A 23,276-nucleotide genomic window follows, 5' to 3' on the forward strand; every position below is an offset into this window, starting at 1 on the left:
AAGAATGTTTTCTTATTGGTAACTTCTGACTCCCGTGTATATCATTCTGTACAGTTGTATTTCACAGTAAAGTTCTTGACATCTATGTCCTTCTCAGGATGGAGAAAAACCATCCCATTCTGAAATCAAAACCAAGATTCTAGAAATACCACCAGAACAAAACTCATTCTTTTTATTTAAGAAAATAATAAACACTGCATTTCTAAAACCTCTAAAGTAAAAGAAATTTACTATCAATTGTAGGTTAAAATGTGACAGTAATCGATTGAAAATTATACTTTATCGAGTGTTCTAAATTATATCCCAGTGTCAAAATAATAAAATATTTTATAATTTTTAAGTGATGATTTTTAAGTTTAGCATTTTCTCCCTTTACATCTAATTCATAGTTTTAAGAAAAGGAGACACAGTACTGGTCTGCTTCATTTATTATGCTGCAAACTAGATAGCTTACTTCAATAGTCTAAATTCCAGATTACTTAATCATAAGGTCTCTTTAGGATGATGGCATCTAACTGTTAAATAATAGATGCATAGTAATTACTTGTTGAATAAGCAAATTAATTCAACAAATTAATGAATAAATGTTAAGGTGACAGGAACAAGAGTGTATATCATTATGAAAAACTTATCTAAGTCCCTAAGGAAGAAACAATTATTTTCTAAATAACAAAGTTTTGATCATTTCATTCATAAAAAGCTGAAATAATTTATTGCTAATAAGAGATTTATATTCATTACAAAGATACTATTAAAGGCACTGAACAATTCTTCTACTTCAGAGACAAATCAAATTATATCAGTGTTAAAGACAAAAGTATAGGCTATAGAAAGTAAACAGGAAAAGCATTTTTAAATGCTTTTGCTAAATCCTAAGATAGAATTCTAACTGTGATTCTATTATGCAAGATGGTCACCTTACTTGCACCAAGGGTACAGATCTTGTCATTCATCAGCACTGAAGAGGAAGGAACTATACTCTGGACTAAACAATCAAGGTGTAATTTGGAGATTATTTTATATGTATATATCTTTACTTTTGTAATCATTGTTTGTAAAGGAAGCTTTGGAAAATGATAGCCATTTCTAGAATAACTATTGTGCTTTTCCTGAAAACAGAATGTGAGCAAAGTGTCAAGTTGCCTATAACAAAATTTATAAGATGTATGTTCATGATAAAAACCTTGACTCTCTTGAGTGTTTTTTAATTTTTCGTGTTCCTAGCCAGAATACAAGTGGGTCAGCTGTTTCCCACTGTCTTTAATTCTGTGTTGTTTTCTTGAGTGCCTTAGCGTCTCCTGAGGAAACTGGCTAAGAAATGGGCACTTCCAGTACTTGCCCTTGTCGATAGTACACTTCTACCTTTTAGTGTTCATAGCAAAAATACAAAAGTAGGTCACCTTTTCTCCCCTCTCCTCAACAGCGTGTTTAAAAGCTGTCTGTTTGGGAAAAAAAGCTTTCATTCGTAATATTTTCTGAGTTCTGTAGTCTAATTACAAAGACCAAAGCTAATCCAAGCTACCAGTGCGACACCACTGAAGGCAGATGTGAGAGCATATGTGCCAAGAACCCCAGCACAGTATGCAGATAACATGCAACTAACCTGAAGGGCACAGATAACAGTTAAATGACAAGATGAGGAAGTGATTGGTTCAACACTGACACAATTTTGCACTTAATGTGATGTGTTTAACTGTAAATTTATGTCATGCACTTTTTAACAGTGTCTTTATTTAATCATGAACAAATGAGATTCCTAATTAACAGCACATTCTTTTGAGCTGTACAAGTTGACTCCAGTATAACACTGTTCACATCCCAAGGAGACCAGTAACAATATCTCTGCTTTGCAAAGCTTTTCATTCATATATGATACCGAGATGCTCACACACATTTGTTTCTAAGAGTGAATTTGATTGTATGAAGGAAGTTTAGAAGCCATTGATTTGACAAGATTTAATTTTAGTGGGGTCCTTAATCCTTATGTATATTGTTTGGGCCATTATTGAAAATACAAATTTTCTGAGATCTCTTGAATCAGACGTATATATGTTGGAGTACAGGGAAAGGTGTCCCGCATTTCTGGTTTAAGGATATCTGACTTAAAGGATTGGTATGTGCCTCAAAGTTTGAGGACTTCCCCTTTCAGTCATCAAGTTCTCTATTCTCAGTGCTGGAGCTGGCAGTCTCCACCGGCTGGGCCAGCTGCACCCAGATTCAGTTCCTCATTAGCATAACTGTGAGGAGCTGCAGTGCCACTTACAACTGAGACTGAGGATCACTGGCCTGTGTTCTCACAAACTGAAAAGACCCTGGACTGTATTAAAGCTTAGTCTGAGAATACCCAACCTTCTCTAAGCAATAGGCAAAGGGCAAACATCTAAGGCCCTTACAACTCTATAGGTAGAGAAGTTAATTCTTTATTTAAGACCAGAAATGACTCCATCTCAGGTGTTGTCATTTGTTGATTTTCCATTGATTTCTGCTGCTGGAGGCACTGAGGCTCTGTGTAGTAAAGCAACTCACTTTACTAAACTAGTGGAGATAAAATGTTTAGTTAGTAACCACTTTATGCCACAGTCAGTGGAAATTTATTATTAAAAAGCGAGTGAATGTGTAAACAAGTAATCATGTAAATAATTTTATAATCTTTAGAATCTTTGTTTCTTTTTCTTTAACAAAACTTCCAAATTATAGGGGCATTGGATGTTTTAAACTAACATTTCCTTTAAATACCTCATCAAGGGAATTATCTACATCAGGATCTAAATAAAATACAACTATGTTTTGCTTACAAAAAACACACTTAGAAAATACTGAAATAGAGACATCTTTAGAGAAACATATTGATACAACAGCTAGAGACACACACACACACACACACACACACACATATATATATATATATATATATATATACACACACACATATATGAGATTCTGTGTATCATTCAAATTCACTTTTTCATAAAAAATGAAAATCTACTCTCTACTTCGTATTTTCAAAAGAGATGAATTTTATTTAAAATTGGTATGAGGCATTTGTTCACAGATAAATCCCATTTGTGTGTGTCTTTTCAACTTTATCCACGTAAAACTAAGCTGGAGTACTATTTAGTTAATATCTGTTGCTTCTCAGCTAAAGCACAAAATCAAGTAGATTTCGCTGAAAGATAAGAAATGTTTTGGTAGGAGGATACTGAGTTACACACACACACACACACACACACACACACACACACAGAGAGAGAGAGAGAGAGAGAGAGAGAGAGAGAGAGAGAGAGAGAGAGAATACTGTTTACCCTGAGACAAAGTTATATGAAGATACAGTAATTTTCCTACTTGTGCTATGATTCTATAAAATGATCAAGAGTTCTTTTTTTGAAATTATTAAATCATTGATAACTATTCTTTACTAAAATATGTTTTTTAATGGATTTGGCAATTCCATATGTATTCACCATGGTGAGTAATTTCTATAAAATATTTGGGAAATATTAAAATGATGCTCTTAGAGTCTGTCAATTTTATATAAAGTAGGATACTCTCCAGGTTCTTGTAGGTACATGGATGCAATCAGAGATCATAATTATGGGTGAAATGGTTTAGATTCATATGGGTGAATGGGTTATACCTCTAGCACAATAAACCGAAGGAGTAAGTGGGATCCAAAATAACAATAGATAACATGAAAATGATAGGGGAGGAAATTTCTAAAAAGACAAAGTGATAACCATGGTTAATTTCCTATTATCTTGTTTGGAATTCTTGTATCATTGTGTCTTGTATACTTTTGTTAGGTTTGGCTTTATTCTGTCTTGTTTTGTTAGATTTTACTGTGTATGATGGCATGGGCAGTTGTTTTGAAGATAACAGAATATATTTTGGTAACCATTGTTGATTTCCTATTATCCTGTTTTGAAGTTCTATAATGCTGTCATTCTCTTGTTTGGATAGGTTTTATTCTGTTTTGTTTTGATTTTACTATGACTATGTGTGATGGTATAGACAGTTGTTTTGAAGAAAACACTATGGTAGCCATTGTTGATTTCTTATCATCTTGTTTTGAAGTCCTATAATGCTTTCATTATTTTGTTTTGATTTTATTTGATTTGATTATGTGTGGCAGTATGGGCAGCTATTTTGAAAAAAAAAAAAAAAAACAGGAGACATGATGGTCATTGTTGATTTCCTGCTATCTTGTTTTGAAGTCCTGTAATGCTTTGATTCTTTTGTTTTGATTGGTTGTATTTTGTTTGATTTTATTTTGTGTAATGGTATGGATAGCTATTTTGAAGAAAATGAGAGACATCATGGCAGCCATTATTGATTTCCTGTTGTCTTTTTTGAAGTCCCTATATCACTTGCATTGTTCTGTTCTAATTTGCCTTATTCTATTTTGTTTTGTTTTATTCTCTTTAAAATAAAGTAAAAAAATTATATAAAGAGTTTTCCTGAGTAATATTTTGGACTGAGTAATATTTTGGACAGTTTGGAAATCTAATGGAGGTCAGCATTTTCTATGCAGAAAAGCAATATAATAAATAAAAGTGAGTTTAGCTTTTGAGACTATTTATTTAGATTGTGTGACCATATCATGCTTTTCATGGAAATTCAACTTAAGCTGACTTTAGAAAGAAGATAGACTCAGTATGATTACTAAAGAAATTATATCTTAAAAAAGATTCATTTAGAAATCTGATAACATTTCTCCTATATTATTTCATGTAAGCCAATTTCATTTAGTTTTAAATGAATAATTTTTAAGAATAAAGTATGTTCTCAAGTTCATGATTTGCATTTTCTCTGCATCCAACAGTGTGTTTCTCTAGTGGTTTCAGACCAATGCTACTAAATAATTACAGGTTTTATTTTATTGTTAACAAAACTTGAGGGCTGAGGTAAGGCACTTTTTTGTGATGCTAATTCCCTCTCCAAACTCTAAATAACAAATATATTTTAAAATATTCATTGAGAGGCAAAAACCAGAGTTATATTCAGAAATGCCTTCAGTTTTAAGCTAATTTATGAGCACTTACTGAGTTAACAGTTTTGCTCTCTTGACAAACTGCAGTTCCTCTGAAGTAGTTTTTAGCTTTGTCAGAGAAAAAGTCAGGGATGCGAGTGTATCAGCATGGCCAGAGTTGTGAAATACAGAATCTTCAAGGTATGTTTATTCTGGGTGAAACATGGAAGTTAGGAAAATGTGGATCTCTTCTTCATTATCCTTTCTCAGTAGGTTTATACTTGATTTATCCTAGAAGTTAAAGTATCTCTCATGTTCGAAAACTAAACAAAATTAATTCAGTGAAGCAAACAATAAAATATTCTCTAGTACACAGTCTCCTAAAGTTGTTATTCAATTATGTTTTGCTCTTCTAGAATAAAATGTCTCAGTATATCATCAACAGTCTTTCTGTTCAGTTGCTCAAAAACTCTTTCTCCTTTTTTAAGCATTTTCCCTTAACAGTCACTTTACTGTCTTTTGGAAACATTCTTCTGACCTTGGCTTCTGTGAGGCCATCCCTCCTGTGTTTCTCACATCACTTTAGCCCCTCTTCAAATGCCTGCTGTCTAAATATTATATGTCCCAAGTTTCAGCCGCTGTGTTTTTTATCTTTTCTCCATAGGTGTTTCCCACAGACTTTTAAATTTATATCATCATTAAGATCTGTCACCAGAATTCCAGTTTTATACACCAAATTACTTATATAATTGACAAGGTTAATTACACGTCTACCAGCTGAGGTTCAGAATGCCCAAATATAATTGATTGTTCCCTGTAAACTAATTTATTCTCTTCATATCCTTATCTCATTAAACACTTCTACAGCCAATGATGATTTATGACCAAAACTCTAGTCTCATCTTGGTTGTGCTCTTTCCCATTGGAGGAACCAGCTCTTAAGCCCATCTTGTTGGCTTTGCAGCCTACATACATCCTGATTTTTTCCAGGTCTTCTCTGTCTCTTCTTACAACTACAAAACACCTGCTATGATCGTCTTTCATGGAGTACTCCGTGGTCTCCTAACTCATCTTCTTTTCACTCTGTACCACATCTTGATACTTCTTGTGGTAGTTATGCTAGTCTTTTTCAAATGCCTTTTGAAACCCCTTTTACAAGGAATGAAATCCCAAATTACACCTTGCTCTAAAAAGGTTATATAATTTGGTGCTAACGCAGAAATCTATTCATATGTCACTTTAGTTTGCAATCATGCTAAGAACATTCTCACCTCAAAGCTTTTGCAGCAGTGCTTAACATCACTAGCATTGCTTGATAGAGTGTGCACACAGCTGGCCTCTTGATTAAAGTCTCACTTCCAGTGTCTTCTTAAAAGCCCTTATCTGAAATGCTGACCCTCAAATTCATTCTCTATCTCATCAATGCACTTAATTTTCTTCCCAAAATTTCCCAATTTCTTGTGCTAATTTTTCATGTGTTTAAATACATTTCCTTATACTAGAATATAAGCAAGTTCTAGGATAGAAGGATATTTGCCTGCGTCACAGCTTTTCCAGCAATATGCATAGTTCAAAGTTGGTATTCCAGTAACAGTTAAATGAATGATACCTATGGACTGTGTAAGGTGTAAATATAATGCAGTACATTTTCAGGCTTAGAATACCTACTGAAAAAGGGAGTGACTGTCATTATTATAATCCTTACTTGGTGCTCATTGAATATGTGCCAATTATAAGTACTCATCTGATTGTAAGTCATTCAGGTAAAGTATTTGCATTTTAGGATTTCTCCTAAAAGAAATATTTAAAACTACACTAGAAAGTAAATTCTTGCAAAAATATGAATGTTTCACCATCTCAGAAATCAAATTACAGAGTTAACTAATGCTTTCACCTACTAGAAGACTCAATCTATTCATGGCCTCTGACTAATCAAGGGTTCCAAATATAAGTGACTTCCATGAACTAAATTAAAGTCAGAGACCTTATCACTAGTCATGGGTTCATTTAATTTAAACACATTATTAAACCTCCTACTTTTCAAAAAAGCATAACTTGAAGGTAATCTCATTATCTTTCAAGGAAAGGATATAGCAAGCTTTGCCTGCAGAGCCAACCAGAAAAGGAGCCATTAGAAATCGGTGTGATGAAGTATAAATTACAAGGTGATATTAAAGTAAAGCTAGACTCAAAAGGGAATAATTTTCTATTATACATTTTAGTATTTTTCCAAGGTCCTTTATGTAAATATACTAAATGGCAATACAACAATTGATTCAGAAAATCAAAGTGTACCAGCCTCAAAACATAAAACTGCAAAAAGAGATGTATTTTAAGTGTTTAAAATATAAAACATGAGAATATTCTAGAAAATCTTTTCCTCATTCTTGTTTACCACTCAAAAGGTCATATGGATTGGAAATTTAATCATATTTCTTAATTTATTTAAATCTTAAAATAGATATCATAGAGACCTCTTAACTCCCTATTACACACTTAAACCACACGTAATTTTTTTTTTAAAAAAACTATTCTTTGGTTCATTTATAATATTCTAAAAATGTTCATTCATTTATAATTGTATTTCAAGCTAATTCACATAATAATGTACATGTGGTTAATGAGATCCCTTTAATTTCTGTAATGCATTGTTCTATTTAATTGAATAATCTGACATTAAGATAATTAACTTTGAAAAAGCTGTGAAGATACTATTTAGTCTAAAATGTTGTTGTGGAAACAATATTCTGGGAAAAGCTGAGTTAAACCAACACTTCTTAGAGACATTATTATGTTTAACAGGGTAATTCATAAATATTTTTCAAAAATTTTTAAACCACAGCAACCTCATACTTTGGAAAGTATCTTGAGACGTTTTCTCTGTAATATAATTTAGGAATAACTATTCTAAGAAAATAAAGAATAGTATGATACAAAACTATGCTTTAAATATTCAGAGTAATCTCTCATTCAACTTATTTGAAAAATGCACTTAAATTGATGTGATACATTTATATTACTTAAAAATTGATTATCATTTTAAAAAGTATTCTATCTTCTTTATAAACCATACCACATATTAACTCATTGACTGTATTTTCACTAAAAATTGAAACCGTTATTTTTTTTTTGAAACTTTAAAAGAAAATCTAACAATTAATTTAACTACGGGTCACAAAATCTGGTCTATTTTGTGATCTGATGTAAAGTTGATGCTTTTGACCAAAACTATATTTCCAGCACTATGCCAGAATAATTCTGTGAATATAATTCTGCTTTCCTACTTTTAAATACAGTAACTGGATTTCTCAGAAAAAACAACTCATAAGTACAGGACATTAGAATATAAGTACACTGGGGCTGGGGATTTAGCTCAGTGGCATAAACGCCTGCCTTGCAAGCAGGCAGTCGTGAGTTCGATTCCCGGTACCGATAAAAAGGAAAAAGACAAAAAAAAAAAAAATATATATATATATATAAGTACACTAAAACCATTATCAATAATGGGAAATGTGCTTCTTCCAAGTCAGTTAAGGCATTTGCCGATGTCATTTACTACTATGATTCATCAAATTCATTTTCTTATAGAGGTACATAACTAAAAATTTTAAAGTATTTTATATCCCAAACAAAATGAAATAAACAGGCAATCAAAATTTATTCTATGAATTATTTGCCTCACCCTTTTATAAAATAAGAAAGATGTAGAAAGTGGAATGATGATTGCCAGGGGGTAAATAGAAGAAAGGACAAAGAGTTATTGTCAAGCCGGTATTGAATTTCAGTTCAGAAAGATGAGAAAGTTTCCACAAATAAAGTGACAATAATTGCATTAAAATTTAAATGCTATTACCACAATTAACAATGTATTTAAAATGGGTAAAATGCGGCTATGAATGTAGCTTACTGGCAGAGCCTGTTTTTAAAATGTGCAAAGTCTTTGTTTGGATTCCCGATACCACACACACTTTCTCAAATGGAGTTAAATGATAAATTTTATGCTAAGTATATTTTACCATGATATAAAGACGCAGGCTAATATAAGGTGTAGGCTAATCGATTACTGAAACAGGATTCTACCCAAATTACTGACCAAAAAGAATTTTACTCTCAGGGAAATGTCCAAATCATGACATCTTTAATTGTAATGGAAAATAAACATTTATCATATGTACTCCATTTTTATCAATTCTAGACAACAATAGAAAGACTGGATGGTATAAACTGAGGAGACAATGTTTTCCTTTCATTTATGCTTCTACACCTACCTCGATTCTTTTTCTCTCCATTGTTAAGTGCTTTCCCTTAATTCACTTACTGTCAGTATTTTACCTTATCTGCTGTCAGTATTTGAGAGAATGCACAGCTCCTGTCTTTGGGAAACACTTTCTGACCTTGGCTTCTGTGAGAACATCCCTTGTGTATTTCTCACATCACTTTCACTCCTCTTCACATGTTCAATGTCTAAATATTTTATGTGCCAAAATTCAGCTCATTTGTTTTATACCCTTTTCCTTTGGTGATTTCCTAAAACTATCGGTAATCATCTATGCTGGGGTAACACACATGAAAGGATCAATAATTATAATAAATACAAGAGTACTATATCTACTTGAATCAAATTGATGGGTACCTAGAGCAGACTCTATGTCTGAAAAGCACGGTGCATGTGATTGGGCACAACATCCACATCATGTTTGCATCTTCGCTGTTGTTTTTTAAACTGCCCATAAACAAGCAAATGTTGTTTTCTAATTTATCTTTAAATGAAAGCAATCAGTTAAGGTCTCCTACATCTCATCTTTTTCTACATTTAATCCATTTTAGAAATTTACTCCTTTGGTGGAGAAAGAATTGTGAGCTGAGCCAGAAACTCAGTGCTCAATCTATTTTTCAGGAAAGTATTAAAATCTGGAGGAATGAGGTTTTTTGGATCATAGAACAAAACTGCACTCTCACTATTTAAAAGTCCACTTTATATGCTTCAATTTTGTAACTTGAGCAACTATTTCTAGGATGAGAATATGTAATCTATTAACTAGTGATTTCTTACTGTTTATTTTTTAAATTTTGTGTTACTTGTACCCTTTTTGTTTTTTTCTTTTTCTCCTTAAATAAAAAAAAAATTTAAAAAATAAATTAAAAAAAATCTGGAGGAATGAAAAAAAAAAGCCTCAATAAGAGTTAGAATAGTGATTTGCAGGTCTTCTGTGTTTTTCCTTTGTGTTTTGTGTTTTGTATTTTTTTTTTTTTTCCCTGAAATTGAAGTTGTCTTCTCTTGGTTATGCCGAGTTAATCTGAATTCACTTTCTCTTGTCTGGAAACATGATCTCCATGAATGTGTTCAGGACCTACTTCTAGAGCCTCAACATGTTTCTTGTGAACAGTGAATTCTCTCTGACATTTTGTTCAAAGGCAAAGAATTTTGTTGCATACCTGTAATCCCAGCGCTGGAGAGGCTGAAGCAGAGAACTGCAGTTTTGAGCCCAGTCTCAAAGTAAAAAAAAAAAAAAAAAAAAAAAAAAAAAAAAAAAAAAAAAAGGGCTGGGAATGTAGCACAGTGAATAGCCCTGGTTCAATGCCCAATCATAAACAAAAATGCAGAGCCACGAAGAGAAACTATTTGTTGTTGTTGTCATCTCCAAATCAAAAACCCCTGCATAGCTTTCATGAGGATTTGAATTCAATCCTCAATGCAGAAAAAAAAGTTTCAGAAAATACAAAAAGGTAGAGTAAGTAGAAATACTGTGTGGCATTAGATGATTGGAGTTGTAGGAAATCATGGAGACATTCTTTCTCCAATTCCCCCTTTTTATCAATGCAAAAATACTGCCAACTATGAATTGTTACAATAGATTAAATGTAGTTAGATGAAAAGTTAATGTCCTTTATGCATCTTCCTTTTAAGCTGAAGGTTCCATAAAGGCAAGGTTTAGATCATATTTTTAGTATTTTACATGGTGTACAGTAGTTTGAAAATAAAATGAATAAATAAAATAGGGGATGGTAATTTTTCAAGGTCTCAGTGATTAATAAAGGAAACCAGTCATGTTGAGCTCTAGCTGATTCTAAATGTTCATACTCTTAGAATTTTTGAAATGAAACACAAAGAAGTAGTTTGGTGTCCACATAAACTCTACCTAAAAGCTTGGGTTTTAGCCAACCAGTTACGTTGTAATATTTACTTATTAACTGCAAAGAAAATTCACGGAAATTATTCTTATAAAAATATTCATAACACAAATTTCAGATTTAAAAGCATGGAAATTAAATAAGAATTGTTCCATGTGAAGATGTTATTTCTTACAGAGAAATTTTAGTATGACTAATAAACATTTCATCACTCAGTATTACCTGAACTCCAGTGCATGTAGCCTTTGCTTTTAAACAAAATTTGTGTTCACAATAATTCTACAGAAGATGCATCAAGTCTGTTCTATGATTTCAGCTTTGCAAAATCAAGAACTTTGAGTTTTAAAGAATAGCATTATGAAATAATTTCCTTGGTTCTGTTGCCTACATGTATAAAGAATCTCTTTGAGTACCTCAGAATGGCCTTAGAGATAGTGGTAAGCTCGTTAAGTATTGGTTCATTGTCATTTTATACTTCCAAATAATCTCTTAGCTCTATGCATTCATCTTTCTGGAAAAATGATAGAGATATAAATTTCCATATTGACTATCAATACAACCATCAACTACATTCTTTAATTGCAAATATTGCATGAAACAAATTTTCAAAATGTGATTCTGTTCTATCTCAAAGAAAAATCTTAAATTAAATAACATCAGAAATTGTAATTGTTAGCCAAAAAAGTACAAAATATTTATTCAACCACAATGTTTCCTTTCATATATAGCTGGTTCTTTGAAATGGTAATATTCAGCAGTAAAATGAATATATTTAAGAACTTTTATTTCAAACAAAAGAAGAATATCAAAACAAAATTATTTTTGGCTTTCTCTAAAACAACATATTGTGAAGAAAAGAGCAGTGTTTTGATCATCTAGTTTCCTTCCTTTTGATAAAATCCCAAGAAAATAAATTTATAATTCATAACTCCTTAGAAGCTAAGAAATAACATAATAGAGGTTGGAGGAAGAGAGAATAAGAGACTTTTCAGTCCCTGCTGTAGTCATTCAAAAAAGCAAATGAACTTAAATATTCTAGCAGTGCACTGTTGCAGAGATCAAATACAACACAACAAGGTAGGAATGGCTACATTTGCTTGTTGCAAGCATTATATACTGTAAAAGAACATATGCTGTGCAACCTCTCTCTCTCTCTCTCTCTCTCTCTCTCTCTCTCTCTCTCTCTGTCTCTGTCTCTCTCTTTCTTTATCCCTCTCTCTGTTTCTCTCTCTCTGTCTCTCTCTCTTTCTGTGTCTCTCTGTCTCTATCTCTGTCTCTCTATCTGTCTCTCTCTCTCTCTCTGCCTCTCTCCCTCTCTCTCCCTCTCTGTGTATCTCAGTTGAAAAAGTCAATTTTGTAATCCAGGACTTCTCTTTTCAGGAAGACAATAAATCCGTATTAAAATACTATCAGGATCCAGGGTCATTTACTCATGCCTTATTCACATTTCAGAAAAAATTTCACCCTCTGCTGAAGTACTTCTAAAGGACAGAATCACACAAACGTAATTTAGCTTCATGTATAATTTCTGTGTTCTTCCCTGTAGAAAAAACTGTAGGGTAGAAATTCTAATAATAATGAGTTATCAAATGAGAAAAACAGTAATATGTTTTCAAATTTTCATTCATTAGCATATATATAATTGTAAATCATTGTCATAGTAATTTCTTAATTTGAATGCCACACATATAAAAGATTGAATATATTCTTGCAAATAAGTATCTTCTTTAGAATTATGTTAATTCCCTGTTTTATTCCTTATCTCATTTTTTCCAACATAGTTCAATTATTTTTTCCATTTTAATTGTATATCTATTTCACCAGTTCTTATCTAGTATAGTATTTAAAAATATGAAGATAGCAATTTTAGCAACATTTTGTTAGCTCCAAAAGAAATGAGTTTCCCTGACTTAGGAAAATCTTATCAAAATCACAAAATATGGCTTCATCATAAACTTTTGCAAAACTATGGTAAGGAATTTTGCATGGAATGAAACATTTCTCCTGATGCTAAATTAGATTCTACTACTGTCTCATGACAAGCCTATAAAGAACACACTCACATGTTATTTGAATATTGAAACAGGTTTCATGGTGTTGGATATTTTAAAGCCACATACAGTTACATAAAAAAGAAAAGGTAAGATTAGAACCAAGAGCCTGAATTTCTCTAAGAGTTAGAGAAACAATTGAGACCAGTCCTCTCACCTGCAATGTGACTAAGGCACAAATCCAAGGGAATGAAATGCTTTCCCACAGAGAACGCAGTCAGGTGATAACTGCATTTTATCAGATGACCCTATATTTCTGGTAATCTCCTGTGAGTCTTTGGCTTATTTTCTACCATCACTCACTTTTGAAAAAAATATTGGCATGTTTCTAGAGAACTGATTTCTGGCATTAACCTACTTTATCATTGGCACTACTTATTCTAATGTAAGCTTTTCTGAAAGTCCCAGTAACTTCCATGTTACAAAAATATCAATGGTTGAGTAACTATTTCTTCATAAGTGCCTTGCTGGGCCTCCAGAATGGCTTTTGATGCCTACATTCATGTGGGAGGATAGAAAGCATGAAGAATGATTCCATTCAATTCTAAACAGTGTGTTAGGAAACAAAGACTTTCTTTACCTCAGCCCTTCCAATTGTCACATAGAATACCTTACTAGATTTATGCCTTCTACATGTTCATAGGAAACATTGTTGTTTCCTGATGAAACAGCCTGTAACCACTATAACATCTATAAAATCAACAGTGTAGAAAGAAATAAATTCCTTATTTGGTTTATTCAAGTCTAAGGAAAGAGCATGTATCCACACTGGTCCCAGGGTTGTTGCAGAAAATATATCCATGTGGATACCTCACACTCCTGTACTCAGAAAGTAGCTGCGGAAGCTACAGTTTCGGCTACACATGAATAACAAGTAATAAAGTAGTGAACACTTGGCTGACTTACCCTTGAGTTAACCACTTCCAGGGAGACGTTCTGAGGTGGAGCGCTTGGCACTGAAAGGAATTAAACAAGATGTGATGGTTACTGCCAAAGTCTTGAAAAGGAAACTGTATTGAAAAGCAAAAATGGGTGCTTTCCATAAAGACAGGTAGATTAGTAGAAGGGGAGGGGTCTTCAAGATTTTCCTGGAGAGATTAGAAATAATCACATTTGTCCAGTTTTACTCAATCAGTGGAACAGCCACCAGTGGAATAAGCCGCCAAAACTGTTAGGCAAAAGAGCACCTGCTGGATGCAAAATAATGCCACTAAATTTCAGCTTATTCTTGCTATCCTGCTTGGAAAGCCAATGAAAACAAGGCGATTTCCAAAAGTGGCCTCAAAGCCTTAAGATATATATATATATATATATATTAGGATCTGCAAGTTTCATGGTGAAATATATCACTCTAAGGATCATCTGAGTTGCTCAATCTCTTTAATCACTATTATCTCTTGAAAAATGAAGGAAGAAATGATTCTTATTTTTTAGCTATAAATAATTTAACCTGTGCATCATAATTGCAAGCATTACCAACTAGCCAAAGCTAGGTAATTCTATTAACAAAAGACTTTTCTTTGTATATTTTATAGGTATTTCATTACTCTTACCTGCATTTCAATTTTCCTAATCCTTTGTGGAAGAAAGAACATATACAACTTTTTAAATGCTTATGATAGAAAAAGTGAATACTGTGTCATTCAAAGACATTCTTCATGTAGTAACTGTTATATCTCAGAAATGGTTCTACCTGTCTGGGATGAATCAGAAATAAATAAAATTTCCTTTCCCACAACAGGAATAGAAACAGTATTCAATAAATTCTTAACATATATTAATCTATACCATGAGCATTCCCTATCCTCATTTGTGATATATTGGTGAATTTAATACAAATGAAATATTTATTTACTATGCTGTGAAGCAATTGAAAAAGTCTCAGTGTCATATTTTTAATGTTTGCTTTTCTTTTATTTAATGGATAATAGCAATGCTTTCCCATAGGTTACTTACGTTTTACCCTGAATTTACTTATACTTTACTCTAATTTTAACTTTTGAAAAGTAGTCACCATGAGAGGATGAGATATACAGTATCTGATTTATCTTAATATACTCCAAGTGAATTTTCAATTAATATTTATGACCTCAGTGACTGAATGAGAAAATGAATCCTTTCTCAATATTGTTTCTGCACCATTTTGGACATAAAGGAAATTAGAATAATTTTTTTGGTTTGGATTTTGAATGGCTTGTCATAAGAAAGATTTTATCTAATATGGGATATGATAAAACACATCATGGTTACATTTTTATGACTCAAACCAATGAGTATTCTTTCAAAAGTGTTCTATAATTTAGGAATATTTCAGGGATTTTAAAATTTAATATTAAGTTTTTAATTTACATACAGAAGATAATCACCATGCTAACGAGGACTTTTGTGTATTTTAATACTGCATCATAGGTAATTTGAGATAATTCAAGTCCATGGAGTACATTCAATAAATACATATTTAGTAAGTACATTAATTAAGAGACGGGTTATAATGCCACCATAAATACTCTTTCATATTCAGAATTCTAGTCAAATCTTGTAATTTTGTCTTTTAAACTTAAGAATAAATTGCAATTTCACTACCAATTAATTGCTAATTTATATTTAACTACTATGCCTATGGTATAAATGATAATTTATATTTCAAACTGAGATAAAATGGGGCATGACACGCTATATAGGCTACATAATATAATTACACAAATTTATTAAAAAATCCTTTAAATGTAAAGTTTGTACATGATTTTAATGTTTAATTATAACACATAAGTCAGTTCTTAAGCATGGAAAAGATTTCTAGTATAAATTTATCATGATTTTGTGATATTTACATATATTATATGTTCCTAATCATGTTACACCCACCTTGTGGCCAGTTAAATAATATCCCAATATAATTTCAGCAACACTAACTGAATTTATGATAGATGATTGAATTTTGGAAGAAAGAGAAGGTAGAGATTTATTACATGATTTTATCTGGCTGTGGTGCTCCACATGTGTAACGTAACCCTCAAATATCATCTTAACTTACATTTATAAATGATATTTTTCTTTTCATTTCAAGTAAACCAAAATATATTGAGAAAAGACAACTATGTGTTCTTCTTTTTGTAACTACCATAATTTTGGAAGCATCAGGAATATTTTCTGTATTAGAGATTGAAAGCCAATCCCCTAAAGTTATTGCAACCAAGGTGTTGATATATTCTGTTTTTCTACAATAAAAATATCTCCTTCTCTCCATGGATTATACACTGACTCTTCTTGCTATGCCAGAGCAAATGGAGAATTCTTTTTATGGTGTATTGTTGCTATTGGTGTGTCTTTTGCACTATCAATACTGCGTTATTTAAAAATCAATACAAAGAGAATTAAATATTTAGTGGAAAAGAAATGATCTGGACTTTTATTTATTCGTTTCATTGTTTCACCAGATGTAAGGGGAAGGGAACTTTGTTTTTGGAGATCAAAGTAATGTATTATTTGCAATAAATCCATTAAAGCAATGAGAGGTAGGGCTGGAGGCTCTTCTCCCATGGTAGAGCCTGCTACTTTATTATACTATGATGAGGTATTTATTTTGGGGCAGATCACATTTCCACATTTGTAAATGAATCTGTGTAATTACATGCACTTGAATCTTCCATTTACCAAAGTGTGATATTACACACAACATTCATGTAAAATTAACTCATATTTAGTTAGGTGAGGTGTTCATATTGTAATACTCTGCATTCATGAGGCTGAGGCAGGAGAATTTCTGCAAATTTAGGCTGGTATGGGTGTTATGGTTTGTGTTGAGATGTCTCCCCAAAGCCTCATATTGACATGGAGGCACAGGCATTTTGGAGGTAGCTGAATCTAAAGTTGTGATTGGTTAATTGTCTATGTCTAGGATTTATAATGTGCGTGCTATGCTAGTCCTTGGTTGTGTAGCCTCCCTACACTATAAGGGAGGAAAAGAGACTTGCTCCTCCCCTTTTTGCTGCTGTTACTTTTGGTGTCTTCTGCCCCCATGAACAGTTGCGCTTCCTCTTTGGAGCACACTGATTATGGAATGAAACTTCTACAAACTGAGCTAAATAAACCTTTCCTTCTTAAATTTTGGGCACTGTGTATTTCATCTCAGCAACAAAAGAAAAGTAACTCACTGGGTTATGTAGTGTGTACAAGGCTAACGTGAGCTACTTTACATAGCAAAATCCAGTTTCAAAAACCAAACCAAACCGAACCAAACCTAAACAAAACAAACTTAGCATTTAATTACAAGTTTTTTAAAAAGATACTATTATGAGACACTTAGGACAAAATAAGAAGTTGTTTCCACACTGACTATTGGCTCATTCTTCATAGTTTCCATGATCTGTCTGTGCTGTTGATTAGCTTTGTAAACCCTCTTTAACTTGTCTTTGTCGTTTCTAAGGCACAGAAAATTATACTATCATCATAATAAAAGGTTAAGGCAAAGTGCTTAGATCAGGACCTTACCCTACCAATTAATCAATAAATGTTAGTGATAACACCGATAACTGTAATAAGAATATTCTTAGGTTGCCTCTGACATTGAGTCCTTCTGCATCTGAACACAGGACAATCTGTCATAGTCACTCATAAGTGTTAATTCATTCATAAATTTGTTAGTGATTTAAAATATTATCTAACTCAAGAAAATTATTTTGGAAATAAAAACTGGCAAAACTGGATATGATCTCATACTAAATAATATGAACAGTTTGAAGAAATGGGTCCTTATAAACCAGTGGTACACTACATAGAGGAATTTGATAATTTTATGGTCCTACCAAGAAAAACAGTTAAAGAAGAGGTAAATAAAGATGATAGCTCATATGATAGCTCATAAAAATATTTACAAGTATCTTTGCAGAACCGAGAAATCACTGGGTTAATTACAAAGATAAATTACTTATATTTGATTTGATTTTTTAAACCCTTCTTTAGATTTATATGATAAGAATTCCTCTCACATGATAAGAAACATGATGCTTTTTACAATATAATCATGTATTAAAATAACTTCACAAATGATAAGACCTAAAGATTAGTTTTTCCATACAAACATTTGCGCAGTTTTGGTTGAACATGTCTCATTAATGCAACAAATATTCACTGAAATAAAAAGAATAGAGAGATACTATTCTTCATATTTAGGAAAATTAAAAGTAATGGTATAAAAGAGATATATTAACATAGGTAACACTCATTAACCACAATGTACACGTGCATTGTTTTAAGTGTGACATGGATCAGTCCATTTAATCTCAAAACGACTACCTCATTCTACATACAAAAAGTCAAAGAATAGTGTCTTTTAACTGAGGACTGGGAAGCAAGTAACTATGAATGATAACCAAACACCCGTAAATGTCATACTAACCTAGACATGAACAGCCTAAGTAGAGAGAAGAAAACATCACACTGAAAGTAGAATGGATAGTAAAAGAATAGAAGCTGAGTTGATGTAAAGATGAACACAGACGAGGTCAGGTGCCCACTCCAAAAGGACCGTAAAGTCTCTGCTTTCTTCTATCAAATGCATCAGGTAGAAGGGATTTAGCATTTTTTCCTATTGGGATATTACTGGGGTTAAGGTCTTGAAGTTCTTTTTTCTAATTTCAGTGACAGGCATTTTCTAAGCCCTGAGCACTGTAACACTTCTAGAAGATAATTCTGGAGTAATGATTAATAATCTATCTTTCTCACTTATGACATTCAAAACCAAAGTGGAGAATAAGGCCACAGTATTACTGTTCAGTGGTGAATGAAATTTACATAAATTATGTAAAATGTTCATTTTCATTTGGTTTTCTTTTATATTTATAATTATAAGTTGTGAAGTAATTTATTCTGCCAATAAATATTCCATTCTGTCTTCAATAGCAGAATCAGATGGATGGGCAGAAGAATTACATTAAAAATAATACCGACATGGTCTTACATGCGAAATACATTTTTAAAGTTGAAATGCAAATAAGCATCATTACTGTATTTCCTTTTCATCAGCTTTAATAACATGCATGTCCTTCTCTATTTCATTGATATTCTGCCCAGATATTTTCTCAGATTAAAGAAGGACAGAGGGGTCAAGGAATCACAAGTTAAAGTCATTTATTTTAATTTAAAGGATCAATAATTTATAGAATTAAACACACTAACAGGGAAACTATGGCTGAAAATAGCTAGCTCCTGTTTTTCAGTATCCACTGGGAGAAATCTCTGCCTTTCTTCACCGGCCTGAGTTTCTATTGTCCCCATATTGCAAACTCTGCTTTACTTTATGTTCCCTTTGTATTAAAATTCAAAACCTTTTACTGTACTTAAGTATCTAGTTTTCCCTGCTATTGCTTAGCCAGGTTCATTTTGTTTACAAAGATCTCTTCCTTTCTTCTGGTACATTGAAAAAAATATGTCTAATCTTTCATTTGTTAGGCAAAGTAAAAATAAAACTTTACATTTTCATATGCATTTTAAATATTTTCAGTGCTAGACTATTTGGCCTAAATTCTTATGATCTACTTTCAAATTAAGAAAAACATAGAAACATTATCTATCATTTTATTTTTAATCATCTGTGTTCTCTTAGAATGAATGATAATATAGTCCAATGTAAAGTAGCTTACATACAAGCCTACATATGTTTGCATTAGAGCATTTTTAGAAAGAAAGCAACCCAGACACAGAAATAATTTGAGCTCTTAGGCAAGAGTTATACTTTGATGCAATATATAATTGTAACCCAATTACAAAACCCGAAAAACATAAATTTGATTCTAATAGATAATGTGTGAGTTAGCCAAATCTCTACTGTATGCTAAAATACTGTGTAAAGTTTTAGTCAAGAACTCTTGAAAATGGAATCTGTGACATGCATGTAATACTATTTCACTTCCATGGAAAACATGAAAATAAATTGTCATTGTTTATAACTTACCATCAGAAAGTGTAACCACTGTTATATCATCGGTAGATACTCCTGGCCCATAGCGATTATAAGCTAGGAATCGAAGAGTATATTCCGTGAATTTTTTCAGACCTTCCAGTTTATAAGATAGTCCATCAACTTCTATATTCTGGAGACATAAAATGCCAAACTGTTACTAAGGAAGCACATTTAAGCAGAAACAGCAGCCATTCTGTGCAATCAGTGAATTAGAGAGTAGCTTCTTGGTCACATAACTGCCCACTAGCTTTATAATGAGTTGTTGTAAAATCTTACTTGTGTTACATATTCCCTCTCTAGAGCCCTAAATACTCTGCAGACTCCTTGTAAAATAGCCACAGACTATTTTTATACTCATTAAGTTCTAATTTTCTTAACACCACCCAAGGCATAGAATGGCAGGGGCTTTTCAACCCACACCAAAACCTTCACAGGCAGAAGTCAACTTGCAATCCTTGCTAACACAAAATTTACTCCTGTGCTTCAAATGGAATAATAGGATAGAAAAATTCACCCAGAAACTATAGAATTATTTCTTTGCTTGCAGACATTGTCAGATACTTTGCCACAATTTTGTTTCCAAAAATATTGTGAGGGAGGTTGAAATTATTCTCAGATTCACTTCACAACCGCAGGCAAGGAAGCCCTGAAGGTGAAGGTCATCAAGGAAACAGATCCAGCAACTGCTAGAAGACCTCTCGTTAAGCTCTACATGGTGGTTCCCACCCTAACACTTAGCCAGGATGCTGTTGCTTTTCAACTTATTTAAATGGATTTATAAAATGTGTTATGGAAGGGCTGAAATATACAGAAAAGAAAATAGAATCAGTAGTTGAAGAACCAGTAGTTAAAAAATCAAAGTTAAAAATACCTTGGAAACAGCAAAGAAAAAAGCAAGAATAGATAGGAGCAGCTCATTAATGTCTCATCATATAGCTTAGGAATGGACTTCGACTATTTTGGGATAGCATTATGGAAAAATACTTTAAAGATATTCTGTCATGTCATTTATGAAGAAATATGAATAATACATTATGTTTGGTAACCATCACAAAACACAGAACTGATATCCTAAGCCCACTTTCCTAGCAACTTAGCTATGTATATCTTCCACATAAACTTAAGAGTCTGAAAGTAAATATCTTCATAGTCATATATGTCACAAAGTAAAAATGCCAAGTTTCATTTACCTTTAAAGCCTATTAACTCTTCACATGAACAATTGATTTTTTAGCTTCTATGCTAATCACTCTTTAGAAGCAAAAGGACCAAAGGCTTCCTTCTACAAAATAGTTCTATGAAGATAGTGAAAACCATAGATCAGAGTCTGATGGTGAGGAGAGGAGAGAATTACTATGAAACATAGGAGAATGAAAAAGCAGTTTGATTAAGGCCATTTCATATAAAGATAAATACCTCTTAGGAGAAGGATTGAAAGTGTAAATGCATCTGAAACCAAGTAGGTTAATAGAAATGTGGTTACTGACTCATGCTCAAGCTTAAGCCAAAACTTGGCATGATTTCTACTGACTTAACTTCCTTGTCTGCTAGCCTTTTTCACCGCCAGAATTCAAGTAAACTGCTTAACATTTCTAATAACAAGTACTTTATAACTAGTCAGATACTCAGTAAATGTGCTAAATTCGGAACTGTATCAGATCTGCTCCTCATTCTCCAGCACGAGCATTGCCCCGTAGATGAAAGCTGTGTACCCCACTCCCTTACCTACCTGTTCTTTTCCTGTAGATGCCTCAGTGCAGAACAATCTGTAACCTTGGACTGGACCATTTGCATAGGCAGGGGGTTCCCAGGTGATAAGAATTGAGGTAGGTGAGGTAGATACAGCGTGCAGGTTTTCTACTGGCCCTGGAACTTGCACTGTGTACAAAAGAAATTGATTAAGATGAGAAAGTTTGATTTTCTAGAGCCAAACTACATCTTTTAGGACTTGAAGAAATAAGCAAGATACACTATTTTTAGATCCAAATAAAATATCAATATAAAAACATAACAAAATAATGAAACGCTGAAAATTTAAACTCATTTATGAGAAAGCTTATATTCATTGAATTTCTTCTTTCATTTTACAGTTAAAAAGACTGGCCAAAGTGTACAAGTGAATAGGATAATGACAGAAAAGAATGGAAATCTGAATCTAAATGTATAGCTTGTGAAGTTCTCCATTCCACCAGTATACCACTGGTGTTGTTAAAAACTTCAGAATAATAAAATACGATTTGAGTTTTTGAATATTTGGTTCACTTTAATTCCAATAGATAGTACAGTTATATATAACATATCACACTGTCTTTAATTTAGTCAGCAATTTAATATCTTGCCTAATTTGGGATCCTTTAAATAACATTTAGGATTCCATTTTTAATTTCACTTTGTAGTGTTCTATCTCATAACAAATACTTTATGTAATCAAGAGTATGCAACATGCTTGTTAATGTAACTAGCACAGGTCCACAGTCACTAAATCAAAACTCTTCTGTCCATGTATTCATATGACTCAGGAATGTTTACTTTTTATTCTTTAAGAGCCAATAATTCTATTTTTGTATCTACTCTCTCAATGCAAACATAGATTGCTTTTAAAAGCTCTAATTCATTAGAGCCCTGCATTATTTTACTGTTCAAAATGTTCTAGATTTGTCAGGTGCTCTTTATTTGGTTGCTCTATTCTTAATGTCCTGTCCTTTTGTTTACTGGAGCATTTCTTTTTATTCTGACTTATCTGGATCCCATTCTTTTGAGGCAAGGATATTTCTGCAAGGATTTCTGGCTTTTCTTTTTAAACAGGCAATAGGGTTAAAGACAAAGATTGGAATGCTAAGTGTGTTAATTTGTTCCTTATCAAAGTTTCTGTTTTTAAGTCTTTTTGGTTAACAGAGCTAAGAAACATTCACGCAAAATAGATACAAAATATATACAAATTATATACATAATGTAAATATATTTTAATATGTATATTTTTTAATGTAAGCATTTTCATGTATATTCCGATCCATCTCTAAAATGTTTGGTCTTGCTTTTTCATTCCTCTGTGCTATGTTCTTTCTCCCACAACAAAAAATCTTGTTTCAAAAGAGCTATATTTGGCAAATACATTAAGAATATCTCCATCTCGGTGCTTTTCCATAAAGAATATTTTTTTTTCTGA

The 23,276-nt window shown here is 32.4% G+C and overlaps 1 protein-coding gene across 5 annotated transcripts in view; it reads right to left on the reverse strand.

The window, feature by feature from the left end:
- The window catches only part of Dcc (DCC netrin 1 receptor), a 1,081,241-nt gene that overhangs the window by 280,257 nt on the left and 777,708 nt on the right, over positions 1–23,276 (reverse strand). For all 5 annotated transcript variants that reach the window (XM_063231626.1, XM_063231625.1, XM_063231624.1 and 2 more), the window contains exons 10-12: positions 21,840–21,988; positions 20,102–20,240; positions 14,056–14,105 (exon numbers count right to left, since the gene is read on the reverse strand). In XM_063231626.1, coding sequence (XP_063087696.1) covers positions 14,056–14,105; positions 20,102–20,240; positions 21,840–21,988 — 338 coding nt within the window. The remainder of the gene's footprint in view (positions 1–14,055; positions 14,106–20,101; positions 20,241–21,839; positions 21,989–23,276) is intronic.

This window comes from Cavia porcellus, unplaced genomic scaffold (genome assembly GCF_034190915.1).
Source record: "Cavia porcellus strain 051 isolate PalLab524CR breed Dunkin Hartley unplaced genomic scaffold, mCavPor4.1 scaffold_20, whole genome shotgun sequence".
Lineage (NCBI taxonomy): Eukaryota > Metazoa > Chordata > Mammalia > Rodentia > Caviidae > Cavia > Cavia porcellus.